The sequence below is a fragment of the Arachis ipaensis genome, chromosome B10, assembly GCF_059453495.1.
Source record: "Arachis ipaensis isolate K30076 ecotype BB chromosome B10, ASM5945349v1, whole genome shotgun sequence".
Lineage (NCBI taxonomy): Eukaryota > Viridiplantae > Streptophyta > Magnoliopsida > Fabales > Fabaceae > Arachis > Arachis ipaensis.
Genome location: NC_142435.1, coordinates 4,373,098 through 4,389,691, shown reverse-complemented (window position 1 = coordinate 4,389,691; position 16,594 = coordinate 4,373,098). Strand labels below are relative to the sequence as shown.

The 16,594-nt window shown below is 38.0% G+C and overlaps 1 protein-coding gene and 1 pseudogene across 1 annotated transcript; both read right to left on the bottom strand.

Annotated features, from left to right (window-relative positions):
- Positions 1–1,508: 1,508 nt before the first annotated feature.
- On the bottom strand, positions 1,509–2,730 carry LOC107624224 (dormancy-associated protein 1). Its single transcript, XM_016326704.2, has 3 exons — positions 2,380–2,730; positions 2,093–2,300; positions 1,509–1,780 (listed from the first exon to the last, which is right to left on the bottom strand). The coding sequence occupies exons 1-3, from the start codon at positions 2,474–2,476 to the stop codon at positions 1,744–1,746; spliced, it is 342 nt and encodes a 113-aa protein (XP_016182190.1). The 5' UTR covers positions 2,477–2,730; the 3' UTR covers positions 1,509–1,743.
- Positions 2,731–12,741: 10,011 nt separating this feature from the next.
- LOC148578983 (uncharacterized) lies at positions 12,742–13,750 on the bottom strand (annotated as a pseudogene).
- Between the last annotated feature and the right edge of the window lie 2,844 nt (positions 13,751–16,594).

The following is a 16,594-nucleotide window of genomic DNA, read 5'->3' as shown; positions in this document are numbered from 1 at the left end:
TATTTTAGGAGTAAATAGGCTTAAACAGATAAAAAATGAATTTTCTAGATATTTTTTTGTAAAAACAGCAAAACAGAATCTTAAAATAGTTTTTTGAATTAGCGGATATACCCGATATCCAATCCGATCCGATCCGCAAGTATACAGATCGGATCCGGCCTACAAAAATGCGGATATCGTATCCGATCCGATTCGATCTGTATGCAGCCCTGACTAATAGAAGTGTTTTTGCAAATATATCTCTTGAATATGTCTTTTTATACATGTATTTTTTAGTAGAAGTGTTTTTAATATTAATTATTATTAGTACACTATATTTTTTCTTTTAAAAATTGTATGAAATTTTTCATTCAAGAAATTAAGGGAATCCATATGATGGAAAATATTTCTAATATATCCAATACTCATATCCTTTGAAAAGAAAATACAAAATTCAATACAAAAGAATTTAGTTATCACCGCCACCCAAAATGAGTAGGACTAATACAGCAGCTTCATCATGTTTCAAACACAGTTTTAAGAGTAGTCTTCTAGCTTTTAGCATAGGGCTCCTCTATAAATTTGCATTGACCCAAAGTTATATTAATGGAGGTAAGAAAAGTTGTTTGCTGTTTAACTATGGTTGCTGCTATATATAAATAATAGATAACCAGTTGCACACTACGATAATATAGATCATGCTCAAATAATTTGCATCTTATATTCTTATTAGTCTGTGCTTTGAATTATCGGCTATATATATATTCACAATTAGATTTATATCTAATGTAATCTTGTTATTTTATTTGTTGGAAATTGCTTGGTTCGTTTCTAAAATGTCAGCCAGAAGTGAAGATAACATTATTTAAGCGAACAAAAGTCAAAAACACATCAATATTCTAATTCTTTTTTTTTGAATGAATCAATATTCTAATTCTAATACTCTAATTTCAGTAATTTGAGACTCTGGAACCCGGCCCACACAGGTTGATATAGGGACATAGTTCCAAATTTGTTTTTGTTTTTATTTTTGTCAGTGACGATGAGACAAAAATATTTTGCATAATATTAAGACATATTTAATATCTACTTCTTATGAATATTAAATTATATAATCTTATTATAAATAAATGATGTAAAATTGATTCTCCAGGTTTTAACCCTTTCAAAAATCAACCCGCAAATTCATTCAATTATAGTCTCATCACCCGGCTATAAGTTTTCTTGAATTGATTACCCTTCAATAAAGTTTAGCTCGAAGACTAAGTCAAATACAAATGCGTATGATGATGATGACTCTCGTTTACCTCATTAACTTGGAAAAAAGAGGCACCTATGGCCCAAAACTTGTAAACTAAATTATGATGATTTGGAGAGCCACCAAATTAAATTCGTACCATGTAAATATTGTGACGAAATGACTTATTATTTATCGGGAAGGTTCTGCAAATCCACAATAATGTAATGATAATAGGCTCCTTATCTCTTTCACCTCTTCTAGATGATATGATTTTTAGCCCCAAAAAGAAAATAACAAAGTAGTACCACACTTTTATTCATCTTAATATATAACATAATATTAACTACATAATCGATTATACTTATGATTTATCCCAGAGGAAAAATCAAAATAAAAAACAAAAACAAAAAAGTCATTGCCCAAATTAGAGCATACTAATAATAATTAATCTTCTTTTACATTTCAGTTGCTAATTTTATTATAATTATAATATGAGGAGAGTATTTACATTTCATGCACTGCACTTAGCGGTGCTTGCTCCTTGACTCGCCGCTGTAGAGCCTGCCATCACATACATGCAAGTGGTTATATATGGTTAGAGAAAATATTGGGAGCCAATGGAATATTTGTATTTCCATTGTATAATGTGAACAATGAGGATTTAAAAAAGTATTAGAAATATAATCATTAGTGTTATTTTTTTCTATCACCTGAAATTTTTGAGATTAGTGGTATCATACCATAGTATTAGAACTCGAGATCCGAAAAGTCAAGAGTTCGATCCTTAGTAAATTCTAAAATCAGTTTAAGTTTTTGGGATGAAATGTTTATTATCCCTATCATTGCAAAGTGTTTAATTAAGAAGCTAAGTACCAATCATAGACAGTGGGAGAATTGGGGAGTGGTTTGTCAAACATCTGAGCACCAATGCTCTTGGTGGCAGAGTTACTCCCTGGGTGGAACACGCTCCTCCACACGTTATCTGCCTTACGCGCCGACCCCGGTGACGTTGGCGTCCCCGGGGTTGGTGGGGTCGTCGGCATCGACGTGCTCCTCTTGAAGCTGCTTCCATCTCCTTCATCTGATCAATCATATATTTGTATATGTAACATCATATCATACAAAACTACATATCTTATTATTATTCATAGCGATGATACCTTTGATGCCGGTGGTGATCTTCCTGAGCCTACCAAGCCCACGATCAGGTTGAGGCCCAGCTACAACATCATCCCAGAGCTTCTCTAGCAGAACCATTTTAATTTGCTTCCTATATGTTTCAACAAAAACGATAATGAATGGGGATTCTCTGTGTTTGTTGATGCTCAGTATATATAGAGAGAGATTAGAGAGTGATCCAATGCTTAAAATATCTCTGAAGTGTTATGATGGTTCCAAGTGTAACATAATTTTGATTTTGATGGTGTGATAACGTCAGTGGCAATAGTGAATCGAAGGAAGTGGAAAAAGCCAGAAATTGAAAAGTGGACGAAGGGGAGATGGATAAGGATGAACACTCAAGACTTGGTCAATGAATAATATCTTCACTCTTCAGAGCCATGTGTCAATTTGTGGGACCCCATTCCTTATCATCATATTTTCTTTTTAATTTTAGATTGGAATAGAAGGTTTTCTATTTTTATTTTTTTTAGTTTTTTTTTTTCCGTGAAAATCGAAAGTTATGAAATTGGATCAAACATATGGATAGGTATTGTGAATTAGGCATAACTGGGCTCCGGAAGAGGCTCGTTGAATAGCTGATAATGGACTTCAATAAGGAGGGGGATTGGTTACTGAGAATTGGGCCTCCAAGTTTCATTTCTGTTGAGCTGCTTGGAGATTTCTTTGGGCCAATCCATTACACTATTCATTCTATGAATGTGACTTAATTTCCCGTCCAAAAAAATATTCTATCTTAATTTGAAAATATTAATATGACAACCAAAAATAAGATATAGTATCAAAAGTTAGAAAAATATATCAAAATATTTTGAAAGTATTAATATTTATATGTAGACAATTGTCCACAAATACTTGTAATAAGTTGTTTGATTATTATTATAATATTTGTAAAAATATATTGATATTATCTTACTATTAAAATAACAGTTATTTTACATGTAATTTTTGTGAACTTTCGACAAATATATTGAAATGAAGGCTTTGTCTTTGGTGGGAAAAGTATTTTTTGGACCTTGGTGGACCATATGGAAAGATGTCATTTCAATGACTAGGATGGCATCCGTACGGCATTTATTGAAAATTATGTATTTGATCCAAAGTTTGATAAAATTGCAAACTGGTTCAACTTGGTCTGGTTCGATTTGAGTGTTAAGAGACGGTTTATTAGATTTTTGGACAAAATGGGTTAACTTTTTTTGTTGATTATGATATTTGGATTGTGGGCTACCGTCATCCCCTCCCCACCACCCCCCCCCCCCCCGCAAAACCGTAAGAAACTTGACCCAAACCCCAAAAAAACACACATAATTATCACCGACGTTCCAATAGTCATCATTCACATGGCGGTGATGAAATTGAGACGAGATTTGGTGAGGTGAGATCGGCGTAATGCCGGCCACTTAGGGAGGGCTTCGTATGCCCAGCGACGAAACTCGATGCCGCTGAGAGGGTTCGAGGATGGGAGATTGAATGGCGGAGGTGTTTGACGGTCTAATATAGAGCGGCGACAGAACCTAGTGAGCGTTGCAGATATTGGGAGACAGGACACAGCCGTTTCGAAGACACAGCGAAATTATGAGGACGCGATCGCGCAAAACGGTGTTTCGAAGAAGAAGTTCGGAAGACAATGGTAATGGACAGCGGCAATGAAGGTGGAGACGAAGATACAAGACCCGCGTGGAGGAGGAGAAATTGTTTGGGGATGGGAAAGTTGTTGAATTTTGGTTGGATCGTCGTAATGGGCTTAGACTCCTGTCAAAGAAAAAGAACCGAATACTATTCCACACGTTAATAATGTTATCCCAACCCTTATGTCTAAAAAAATGGTATCCCAACCCTCCGATACAACCGGTCAAGTAGCACTTCTACATGGGCAATTGGACATGTATCCGAAAATTTTTTATGCAGATGCAAATGTTGTGATATTAAATCGCAACTGATTTCAAGATTAATCTTAATTTGGGAGTTGGTGTATGAGAAATATTTGACTGTCCTTATTAAGTCGTTGTAATTACACCAAAAGTTAAAGGACATAGAATGCAGAGAATTAACAATGGAGAAACCCACTGAAGTGAAACAGCACTAGCAAGTGTAATGTAAGTAGAAGTATGTTGCTAACGGAATTCAGTTTGGGTGAGCAAGTTGGGATGCAATTTAGGTCGTAGCAGCAGTTATGAACATTGTACGCAAACAATGCCCCTGCCGTAGGTGGTTAATAGTAGGTGTATCAAGAAACATGGTCTATTCTTTGAGCAGGAATCAGTATATCAGGTAACGGAATTCTCAAAAAGTAATACACAAAGATAATCCACAAAATACAAGTTTGATTAATAACATAAGGATAGCAAGATTCAGGAGCTTGCAGCTTTGTTGCTCCATCGGACCTGCAGTATTGTGACTGGCTCAGTTGACATGACCTCGAAGATCTCTACACCTCCGGGCTCGAATTTGCACAGGCTAGCAAAGTGTGCCCAGCCTCCGAAAATAACCCCGAAGCTACCGTCTTGCCTGCCACTAAATCTAGTGTAAGTACTCTCAACCTCAATGTGTCTGTGTGATAGGATGAGTGTGTGCCTCTGACCAGTGAAATGGCTCAGATGAGGAACATTTGGCTGATTGTAACATAGCAACAGATCATTAACAGAGAGAAACTTATTGATGAAGAAACGTACAAGAAAATGAATTGGTGCAGGTAAACAAGGGTGGGAGAATTGTATTTAAGGAACAGGTTGTATTTAAGTTGCCTTACCAACAGGTGGGAGGACAAGACGCGGCTAGTGAGGTCCATGACAAAGAAGGGTCATTTGGTCTTGTGCATTTCTGCTATCACCTTCGCCTTGTCTGAGGAAGGATTGTTGAGACAGCGGGCACGCTGGTAAGTACCTTTCTCTTTGTACAGCGGTTCCTCCAACGGTCGGGGCTGGTATGTGTTTTCGCGGCCACCGAAGTCGAAGATACGTACTTGAAAATCAGAGTTCCCCTTGTGTTTGAAAAGAAGCATGGAGTCTATATTTATTCCGTACGTCTGGGAGAACTCTGGCCAACCTCAGGTCAATGCGATGCTGCCATTTTGCTGTTCTTTCCAGAAGCACCGATGCCCAATACTCCTTTCGTCAGGGACTAGCAGGTTTATGTAGGGGGTCCGGTTTGGGAGTTTGTCTGGACCGATCGGGAGGGCTTGCAAAAGAATAGGCAAGTGTGGTTAACACATTGATCATTCAGGAAGTAATAACGGTGGGTGTCTTTTGATGTACATGTCAGGAAAGGTGGCTTACCAGTTTGAAGTAGGCGGGCCTTATTATTGGCTTCAGAAAATGCAGTCGCAGTTGTTGCTAATTTCATTGAGCGTCTGTTGCAGGTCGCTTGCCCTTGTTCCTGGATGAAGACATGTTAACCTAATACAGAACAAATAACAACCTTGATAGTCGTAATGTAACTAGGGTGAAATAGTATATCAAACAACAACACACAATAGTAGAGTCCCGTTATTGGATTTTCAAATAGATAAACACTTTCACAGCATGCGAAAAAAAATTGAACGAATTGAAAACATCGTTAGGGTTTAGGGTTTCATCTGAGAAAGGAAAAAATGGAAGTGAACAACAGAAACATGCACAAAAGCTTTATAGCGTAAATCAAGGGGTTCTGGACTGAGTCATCTTTCTACGAGTACAACTTAGTGGTTCTACACAAGAATCGCGAAGTAAAGCAAACAGGCAAGCTCGTCATGGGACCAAGGAATGATAAAAAAAATCGTCAAGATTGCAGTTAAATGAAACATGCAGAGAAAGTAGCTAGCGCAGAATAGTGGAGGCAAGGTAAGTATTCAACAAACAGTGCACCCCCAGGAAGGAATAACACCAATAAGACTGGTTAGGGTTTTCCCTACCGACGAAGCAAAAGCTCCATGTAACAAGAGTGACGATGCAAGGAAACATAATATTTTTTTTTCAGGAAAAAACATGCAACATGTACTGACAAACTCGGTAGTTGATGATATTAGTTTCACACAGTTAGATAGCGAGATTCCATGAAGCAACCAACAGACGGTCTAAATCGAAGCGGAGCAAAGGATTCGGGATGGATTACCTGGCTTGTCTTGGTGGCTGTGTCTAGACTGAGGAAACTTTGTACGGGAGTCTTCCGAAAGAGGTGTTGGTGGTTGAATGCAAAACGACGAAGGGGTAAGGGTGTTATGGTTTTGAAAAATGAGGGCCGCAAGTAATTTCAGCTGATGCATGCGAAGAAAACTTCCAACATGTCCTTCCTTTAATTTTTCTTGGGTCATGGCCAAGGGGAAGTCCAAGAAGATCAGAACCACCAGGCTCGTTTCTGGTGGATTTTTTTTTCTTTCAATTGCTATGACTTGAGAGCCGGGTCCGAGTGTAACAACACATGTATACAATAATATTATTTAGGATACCATAAATATCTATCTATATTTATATATACGTATATATAATATATTATGTTATATTAGTATGTAATATGTTACATATATGAGTATTGTGTTATAATATGCTATAATGTGTTATATATATATAGGATACCATAAATATCTATCTATATTTATATATATGTATATATAATATATTATGTTACATTTTTATATAACATGTGATAATATGTTATATTAATATGTAATATGTTACATATATGAGTATTGTGTTATAATATGCTATAATTAATATATATATATATCGAAATTTAAGTTTCAATATCATCCCTAACGAGAGAGGTTTACTATTAAAATAATAGTGAATGTGAGACAGGAATACTTGTATGGGTAAAAAGAATGATAATGGAAAAAATCATTTATGTATCATAGAAATGGGTGATATCATCAAAAATAAATTGTTAATAATTTTGAAATAATAACAAAATTAGAGACTCTATTACTCTAATATACCGATACACACTAAACAACACCCTGGCCCCGAACTATTGGATGCCTTAACCATGAAACCCGAACATTAGTAACTACACCTTTAGGCGTAATCCATGAAGACTAAGCACCAGAAACTGGAAGAAAACAACATGTGGACCGAAATTTAAACTGTCAGCCCTAAATCCCAGAATTTTTTGGTTGGTAGGCATTGACCCTAAACACTTGAAGAAGTCCCATGTTGCCGAAAACCTTTATCGTAGTAAGCGCTGATGCCAGAAATCTAAACTCCAATTAATTGCCCATGCGATCGTGAGGCTCTACCTTCATGAATATCTGCGCAAACATCCGTCTGTATAAATGTAATCGACCGACACACTCATAGCTTGTACTGTTGAAGCTATACCCTTTGGGCCGTCAGCCATGAAACCTGAACTGTAATCACCATACCCCTATGCGTAACCCAATAAGATGAGCACTGGACCCTAAAAGAAACAATGTTAACCCTAAAAGTTAGAGGTTTATTGTAATTTAACTTTTGTTGTGGTCTACTTGTAAATATTTATAAGTTATTAATGACGTAATCTCATCCGTCTATTCTAATGTTTGACGGACGCATGAGATTTAAAAGTAATAACACATAAGAGGTAGTCCTCTCTCTGTCTCTAGACACGATGTTTTTTTTTTTTTTACAGTTTTTACTTATCGAAAATACTGAGAAACTGCCATCCTGATGGACGTTTGAAAGAGAAGGATAGGGGGAGACACCAGCCTTGAAGCCCAACTCTACCGTGGACAAACTCATGATGACAACCAATCCAGGTATAAAAATCACAACTTTTAATTTATCTCATTTTTAAATCCCTCGTTCCATAAACTCTCGATGCATTTGAGATGTAAAGAGGAATCCTAAACACTTGACATTCAACGATTCACCAGTAGTTCGTATTCCGTTGACTGTTGGCCATAAACACAGAAGAGACAGAGGTGTCAATCTATAAACCATGATATTTAAATCGGAAAACTAAATCCCGAGTCCAAGTGACTTAGCGTATGTTTGGCAAGCCCGATGGAAGAGAAGATGCGATCGGTAACAATTTGTGCGATTCTCCACTTCATAGACGGGTTTTTAGATTGCAACACCCATCCTTGGAGTGCCTTCCACAAAGTTTAGTCTTAAGATAACTAAGTTTCTAATATATTATTATAATAGAAATTCACATTTAAACATCATGTGAGCTATATAAGCTAGCGGTTCAACCCTAATCCCTAATATAGTAGGGACGATTTCAATTTATTCAATTAATGCTAGATTTGATAAAATGATCTAAAAATAAAAATTTATTTAAATATAAATATAGAAATTTTATAAGTTATTTAATTTTTAGGACGTTTCGAAATTATAAATTTAAGTTACATAATATAAAAAACTATTATTTTCTAATTCACACAATACTACTGTCTTGTTCTCCTTTCTCATTTTCTTCTTCTCCTCACACCATTTCACCATGTTAGTTAACAGAAAATCCTTGTTATTATATGTCGTTGTAATCAAACACACGTTATTATTATTATTATTATTATTATTATTATTATTATTATTATTATTATTATTATTATTATTATTATTATTATTAAACATTAAATACTAGCGTTGTTATTATATATGTTGTAGTTGTGTGCATTATTATTATTATTATTATTATTATTATTATTATTATTATTATTATTATTATTATTATTCCACAGGAGTGTGTATTTATTATTATTATTATTATTATTATTATTATTATTCACCATTTTGGTTGTAAATTAAATATCAAATATGTGCCTAAAGAAAAATTAGCCAGATGAACCATCAGAGTGAGTTGGGGGCCACATCTCGTAACTTGACTTGGAGCTCGATAACTGATGGACAGAGAGAGCTACATTGATTCCCGTCGCTCCGTCAATCAGTCAAACAACGTGGAGCCCATTTGTGCAGGTGTGACGTTTCACTTGATGAGGTGGAGATAGATTTTATATATAACCCCGTGAGTCCCACCAAACACACCCGTAGTGGAACGTTTCGACTAACGCCCTCACACAATCGGTCTAGCAGTAGCCATTGAAATGCTAAGAGCCTTCATCGTTACACAAGATGGATCCTGGGACCGAATCCCGTGACGGCAAGCCCTCGGAAGTATCCGTCCCCGAAACCAAGGCGGGGGGCAGGCGAATGGAGCATCGAACATGGGCTCGTCACCGATGATCTCGAAGAGGTCGATATAGGTACGCTATCCATTTACCAGCCATCGTTTTCGATTTACGGTTTTCATAACCAGCCTTCCCTGTCATTGAATTTCGCATTCCATTGTCATCGTTTTCTCGCATTGTAGATTTTGCACCCGAGTGGGACCCCAGCGAGTTCGTGATTGTGGAGGGCCTGGAGGAGAAGCTAAAGGCGGCCTGCACCAAGGTCGGTGTGGGCCCGCCTAATTTTTTCCCTTACCGGGGAGGCAAGCTTCACCACGACTACGGAGTCCACGTGTTCAGCACCCCGACCGGAGTAAACTTCGGCGCATTTGGCGAGTATTCTACCGATGAATATGTCGCAAGGCAACACGCGGCATTCGTCGCCCTGGAGGTACTGTTGATGGAGACGGGAATCAAGATTTGGGACTTTAATTATCAGGTCGCCCTCCGGTACAAGGAACAGGTAGTTGAGTTGCAGTGAGAGTCGAGGTTGTGCTTGCCGGAACGTGTGTTCCAGATGGAAGATGAGCTTGTAGTCATGAAACACCGGTTGCACCATGACAAAGCCCGATATGAAAAGGCTAGGAAGCTCAGGTGGGCGATGTCCACCGGAGTTTAGTTTTATCCAATTAATATAGTGTGATTCCATATTGTCTACACAACGTGAATGGTCGGCTGTGTTCATACCTTGCATTTTTTTTAAATAATCCAGCAAAACATTTGTCCTGTTCGATTTCTCCAGTTTGTCCTACTAGCTAGGTATTATGTGTAATCCAACAAATTCTGTATCATAAATAATTGTTAAATTGAAATTAGATAAGACATTGAAACACCTATTACAGTATGAGAATGACACTAAATTTTCATTTAGAGTCTAACAAATTTAGATTACAGATCAACAAATTAACCATAAATTTAATTTATTGAATAAAAAATGACCTAGCAAAATAACAATCACGTTTTAAATTTATCCAATTTTAGAAACTTTCTCAGAACCACGGAATAACCGGTATGCATATTTGACTGTGCCATTCATTAAACCCTAAAACTCAAATAAAATAGTATCTATGATTTAATATTTATCTAATTTAACATTAATAGTGACTTATTTAATTTCACATTTATGACAATAAATGAGATCACTGTTATATAAGTCATTTAATGCAAAATTACTTAATTTGCGATTATAATTAATATACCTATTGCCCATGAATATATTAAGAAATAATAATTTGACAGAGTAGTTTTAGAGTGGTGGGCCTGTTGTTCACTTCTGATGACGGTCACCTGAGCTATGGATATTCTTGTAACTGCCCGTTCGGGTTGATTGTATATGGGGAGGTCACCCTAAAATTTTGCGGGTTCCTTTTGACTCTGTTGGGCTTAGTCCGCATCACGTATAATTCAAAAAAAATAAGGAAAAAAAAAAACAGGGCCTCCCTTCAGTCGGGTCGGTCGGGGCACCAGGTAGGTTTTTAGCCCTAGCCCAAGATCCATACCTCGTTTAAAAAAAAAAAACAACCTTAACTCTTCTCCTGTGTTATCTGCTGCCGTTTTGCAAGTCAGAGCTCTGGACAAGATCTTGACTACCATGTTCTCAGACAACGACGTCTTAGGAAGGAATCTGCCCCTGTTTGAGTGGAATCCAGACTTCGTCCTGGGGGTCACGAATGAGAACAATTGGTACGAATTATTGTATTATGTCAACCATAGCTTATATCTCTGTTTTCGGGTTTTGACAGGGAGTTACCATTTCTGTTTTCGGGGGCGGCCGTTGAAAAAAAGTTACAAGGACAAGTTGTGGATGATGCTATGGCTTCAAATGGAGCAGATTTTCACAACCAACCCTATTCCACAGAGGAAGGTATTCAACTGATCATCAGTCGCGCTATATGCATGTCAGAACGATTCCCGTTAAGTAAAGATCTCTTACTGAACACATCCATGTATCCCTTTATTTTCTCATGTTGCAGAGCATCGACCAATTATCCGACAGGATATGGATTGACACTGCATTGGCCATTGTGAACGAGCATTTCAATGAGCTCCGTGATGAGATCAGGCAGCGGACAGAGGTGGACTGGAATGGTCGGAGGGCAATAGCCGCCGTGCTGCCATGACCCTGTTATGTTGTCAACTTTGTTTCGATCATGTTGGGCTGTTCATGCCCCTTTTTGTTGGCGTCCAAGGTGTGCCGTCACTTTGAAGTGGTATCAACGCATCGCTGTACCGACTCCACTTCGACGTTATAGCTACCCGGCCCGCCATTTTAAAAATCTGTCATTACGATTAACTATCATGTATTTTGTTGCATGCGTATCCACCATTGCATGCTAGGAACTGGCGTTTTTTTTAAAATACAATCACCATGCAATGTTAAATTTTGTCTTCTTTTTCGTCTGTCTGCCAATGGATTCTGTAATAAACAACACTGTCTAACAGATCATTCCCACCACAATTTAAATTTAGCTGGATGTGTTTTATTTTGTTTTTTTTCTTAGATATGGTGCTATAAAAGCCGTACAGTGACATAATCTTCAAACCAAGCAAGCTTGAACCTTCGATGAAACACAGATTCAAAGTTATAGGTATTTGTACTAGTGTACGCGCGAATTTTGTGTAACATAGCCTCAAGCCTGCACGACACCTGCACGATAAGGAAACAACCCATAGACTTACGCACAGGCAAGGCTAGTGACGCTCCTAACCATAAGAAACCTACCCTGCCGTGCACTTGAGTCACGTGGTATGCCACAACAGAAGGGTTAGCCGGCAGTCGCGTAGTGTGTCGCAATTAGGGGTCACACGCACTCGCTAGATAATATACAGTAAACCGTATAATGCGTAATGGCTGACAATAATCGGAAGACATGGACGAACCGTACAGGCGTATATGGATGGCATCGCATAGGCCATTTCGTCTTCAACATCCCTAAGCCATTTAGCTCACCAACATAATGTTTTTAACTTTCATAATGCAACAATCTCTCGGGATACCCCTCGTGTCCCAACCGCTAGCCACATGACTCGTTTTACATCAACATGCCATTTCTAATTATTCCAACACAACAGCAACTGGTGTTACAACACAGACCAACACATATAGGAGGCACACACTCACAAGCTGCATTTACATACTCCCTCATTTTAAACGCAAGCAATCCTACAGAAATAAAGCGAACCTTACAAATCATAACCTATGCATACGTCCTCCCGGATGTCAGATTAACACGTGGAACAAGTAGCAGCCAGCCATATTAATTCCCACACAATACGTAACCTCCAACAAAAACAGTTCAACTAACTCACTCAAATTCGTAGTAGTCCTCACCCCCTCTCCTGCTTCCATGCTCTCGTAAGTCGCACCTGCCTCAAAACTATCGATGTTCTCCCCCATACTCGATTGATGACACTTGCGAGAATTGTGTTCAACCTTTCCACACAGTCGACAGCTCTGAACACGGCGGAACTTACCCCGGGAGGTGACAACTCTTCGTTCGCATCCTTTGTACCTTGCCCGCAACGGGTCCCGAACAAACACCCTGACCTCCTCAATAACACCCAGCCTTTGGCGATGTTTGTCCCGTAGGGATTGACGCTCCTTTGCTAACCTTGTTTTCACGTCCAGTAGTCCTCGAAGAACCGTCAAGACAAGTTCACCAGCTCTCTGCAATTATCCAGCATCGCCGCGTGCATGTTCATATATGCTGCATCTGGATCTCCCCAACACGTATTCCGTCGCTGGGAGCACTCGGCTGCTTTGCCCTCTTTGTTCACCGATCAAGTATGAGACTTCTGGGGATAGCTGTTATGTTCAAATAAACCAGAACCCCAACCATGTCGACACAAGGAAGCCCGAACGACTCTATCTGCTGATAAGAACAGCTGAATTCGTCATCTTCCTCGGCCCACGACACGGCCCATGATCTCTGCTTGCAGTACATTGCAACCTCGAACAAAACACAAGTGCTCGTCCTCTTGGTTGACACAACTCTCACATTGTTGGCTAGCATCAACACCTCCCAAAACAGTTCGAAAACCTCTATTGTATAAACCGTCGCAGCGAACTGCTCAATGGCTTCGAGTTTCGTTTTTACAACAGGTTCGCACGTACGCAATTTGTAGTCTGCCACCAATTCTCTTCTCCTCATGAATTCCAGGTAGTGTTGGAAGTGCTCCGCAAACTCCCTCAGATTGTACCCGTTGTGTATAAATTTCCCAAGCTACATATTCAAAGCATTGCACCTCGATGTCGTCTTCAGTTCTGCGAAGAATGTCCCCTGGATATGCGGATTAGACTATGAATGCTTCTTTGCATACATGTCCGATAGGGGTGTTTGCGATGCGGTTTAGTTCGATTTTGAAGGAAAAAGTCATCCGATCCGAACGCTTAATTTATGTGCGGTGCGGTTTGGATTGGATGAACTTTTTTTTGGAAATCCGATCCGATTACAAGCGGTTTGGATCGGTTTGGATCCGCGATTTTTTAAATACAAAATAATAACTTAATTTATAAAGTTATATAACCTGTCCAACAGTCCATCATAATAATAAAACACAATCCAACGTAATAATAAAACAAAAATTCCATAAAACATTATAAACAAACATGTCCAATTGTCCAACAATCCAACATATTCAACAAGTCTTGATAAAATAATAATTCTTCAGCATCAAAACAACTAAACAAGTCTCAACGACACAAAATTAAATAACATAGCAAAGTCTTAATAAAAACATAACATAAAAAACTCCAAACTAAAAGCTGAAGCACTGATCACTAATCAGATTCATCACCAGAGTCTTCTTCATCTATTAGTTGAGGAATTGGCTCAAGTTCTACAATAAAATGTAATAAAATAAATATTAGTAAGTTAAACATATTATCAAATAGTAAAGTTAATAACTATGTGAAGATAAAATAAAACATAATATTAAAGAACATTACCTATCTCAAGTTTTTCAAATTCTTCAAAAGACTCCTCCAGGTCAATTGGCAATGAATTAGCTCGAAACCAATTTTGTGCACAAATCAAAGCTTCAACAGTTTTTGGAGTAAGAGAGCTCCTATATTGATTAAGCACTCTACCTCCAGTGCTAAAGGCGGATTCAGAAGCAACCGTTGACACCGGCATAGCTAGAATATCCCTCGCAATTTGACTTAAAACAGGATATTTGTAATTGTTAGAGCTCACTTTCCACCAAGTTAAAATATCAAAACTACTTGGATCAACTGGTTTCTCCAAGGACTCCATGAGATATAAATCCACTTCATTTGTGTTGACACTCTCACTTGCTTGTACATCATTTTCAAATGCTGCCGCAAAGCGAACATCATCAAAGGCACTATCATCCATATCCACATCTTAGCTGTGTTGTGCAGATTGGTGTGCTTGATCACTATTGAGAGCAACCCTATAGCTGTTAAACAAGTCATTGAATACTTCCTTCACCTTACCACATAAGAAATCAGCATCCTCCTTCTCAAACAACCTTTGAAAACTCCACTCAACAAACTTAATCTTGTATCTAGGGTCAAGTACCACAGCAACAAAAATCATCATATTCATGTTCTTCAAGTTACCCCAATATTTATCATGCTTAGCCTTCATTTTTGTAGCCATACCCTTAAGTAATATGTCATTACTATCAGCCCAAGTCTTTAAAGAACTAAGAATTGAACAAAAGTGATGAAAATATGAAGAAGAAGTCACAAATATAGAACTCGGGACTTTTTTGGTTACATCGAAAAAAATCTTCAAAAACCTCACAAAACATCTTGCATTATCCCAATCTTCATTCTTTGGAATGCCCCCTTGCATCATTACAAAATCAGCATCCCTCTCACTTAATCTCTTGAAGGCCTTTTGGAATTTTAAAGCACTATCAAGCATTATGTAAGTGAAATTCCACCTAGTGGGGACATCTAACTGCACACAAGAGCAGTCTTGGATCCTAGCCTCTTTAATGCAACTTTTAAACCTATCCATACGACTAGGAGAAGCACGGACATATCTAACAGCATTTCTAATTTTACTAATTGAAGAATGCATATCCTTCAAACCATCATTCACCACTAAGTTCAAGATATGAGCACAACACCTAACATGCAAATGTTCACCTTTTAAAGGATGTGAATTCCAATCTTCCATTCTACCTTTCAAGTAACAAATGGCAACATCATTTGAACTAGCATTATCAACTGTGATGCTAAAGACTCTACTTATTCTCCAATTCAAAAGACATTTTTCTATCTTCCTACCAATTGTTTCACCTTTATGATTCTTGATGAGACAAAAGTTAAGAATTCTCTTTTGCAACTTCTAATCTTGATCAATAAAATGTACAGTGAGGCAAAGATAGTTTAGATTTTGTACAGAAGTCCAACAATCAGTGGTCAAACACACACTTTGATTTGAGTTTATAAAGACACTCTTCAACTTATGTTTTTCATTCATGAACAAGTTCCAACAATTCCTAGCAACTGAAATTCTGCCCAGAATATGGAGTTTTGGCTGTAAAACACTCATGAAATAACGAAATTCCTCCCCTTCAACAAATCTAAAAGACAACTCATCTATGATTATCATTCTAGCAAGAGCTTGTCTACATAAATCAGGATAAAATGATACAGCAGTCAAACAATTACCCAGCCCATTTCCTTCTTCTTTTTTAAGTTGCTGCATAACAAGTGTTTTTTGAGTGGGATCAAGTGAATCTTTTGGAAATTTTCTACACTGACTCAACAAGTGACTTTTAAGATTGCTAGTACCATTTTTATGTGAATCAGCCGCATAAGATGCTCCACACCACTTACATATAGCCCTAGGTTTGGGACCACTATCATCTTTTTTAAAATGCTCACAAGTCCAAGATCTAGGTCTAACAGGTTTTTTAGTGTTACATGTACCTTGTTCCTCAGACTGGCCAGGATTAGGTGACTCATTAGCAACATTTGCTTTGCCTCTCCTCCTCTTAGATCTAGTTCCTTCATTGTTCTGATCACTGGGCAGCGGCAGTGGCGGCAGCGATGGTGGCTGTGTCTGCGTCTGAGTTTGTGGCTACGATTGCTG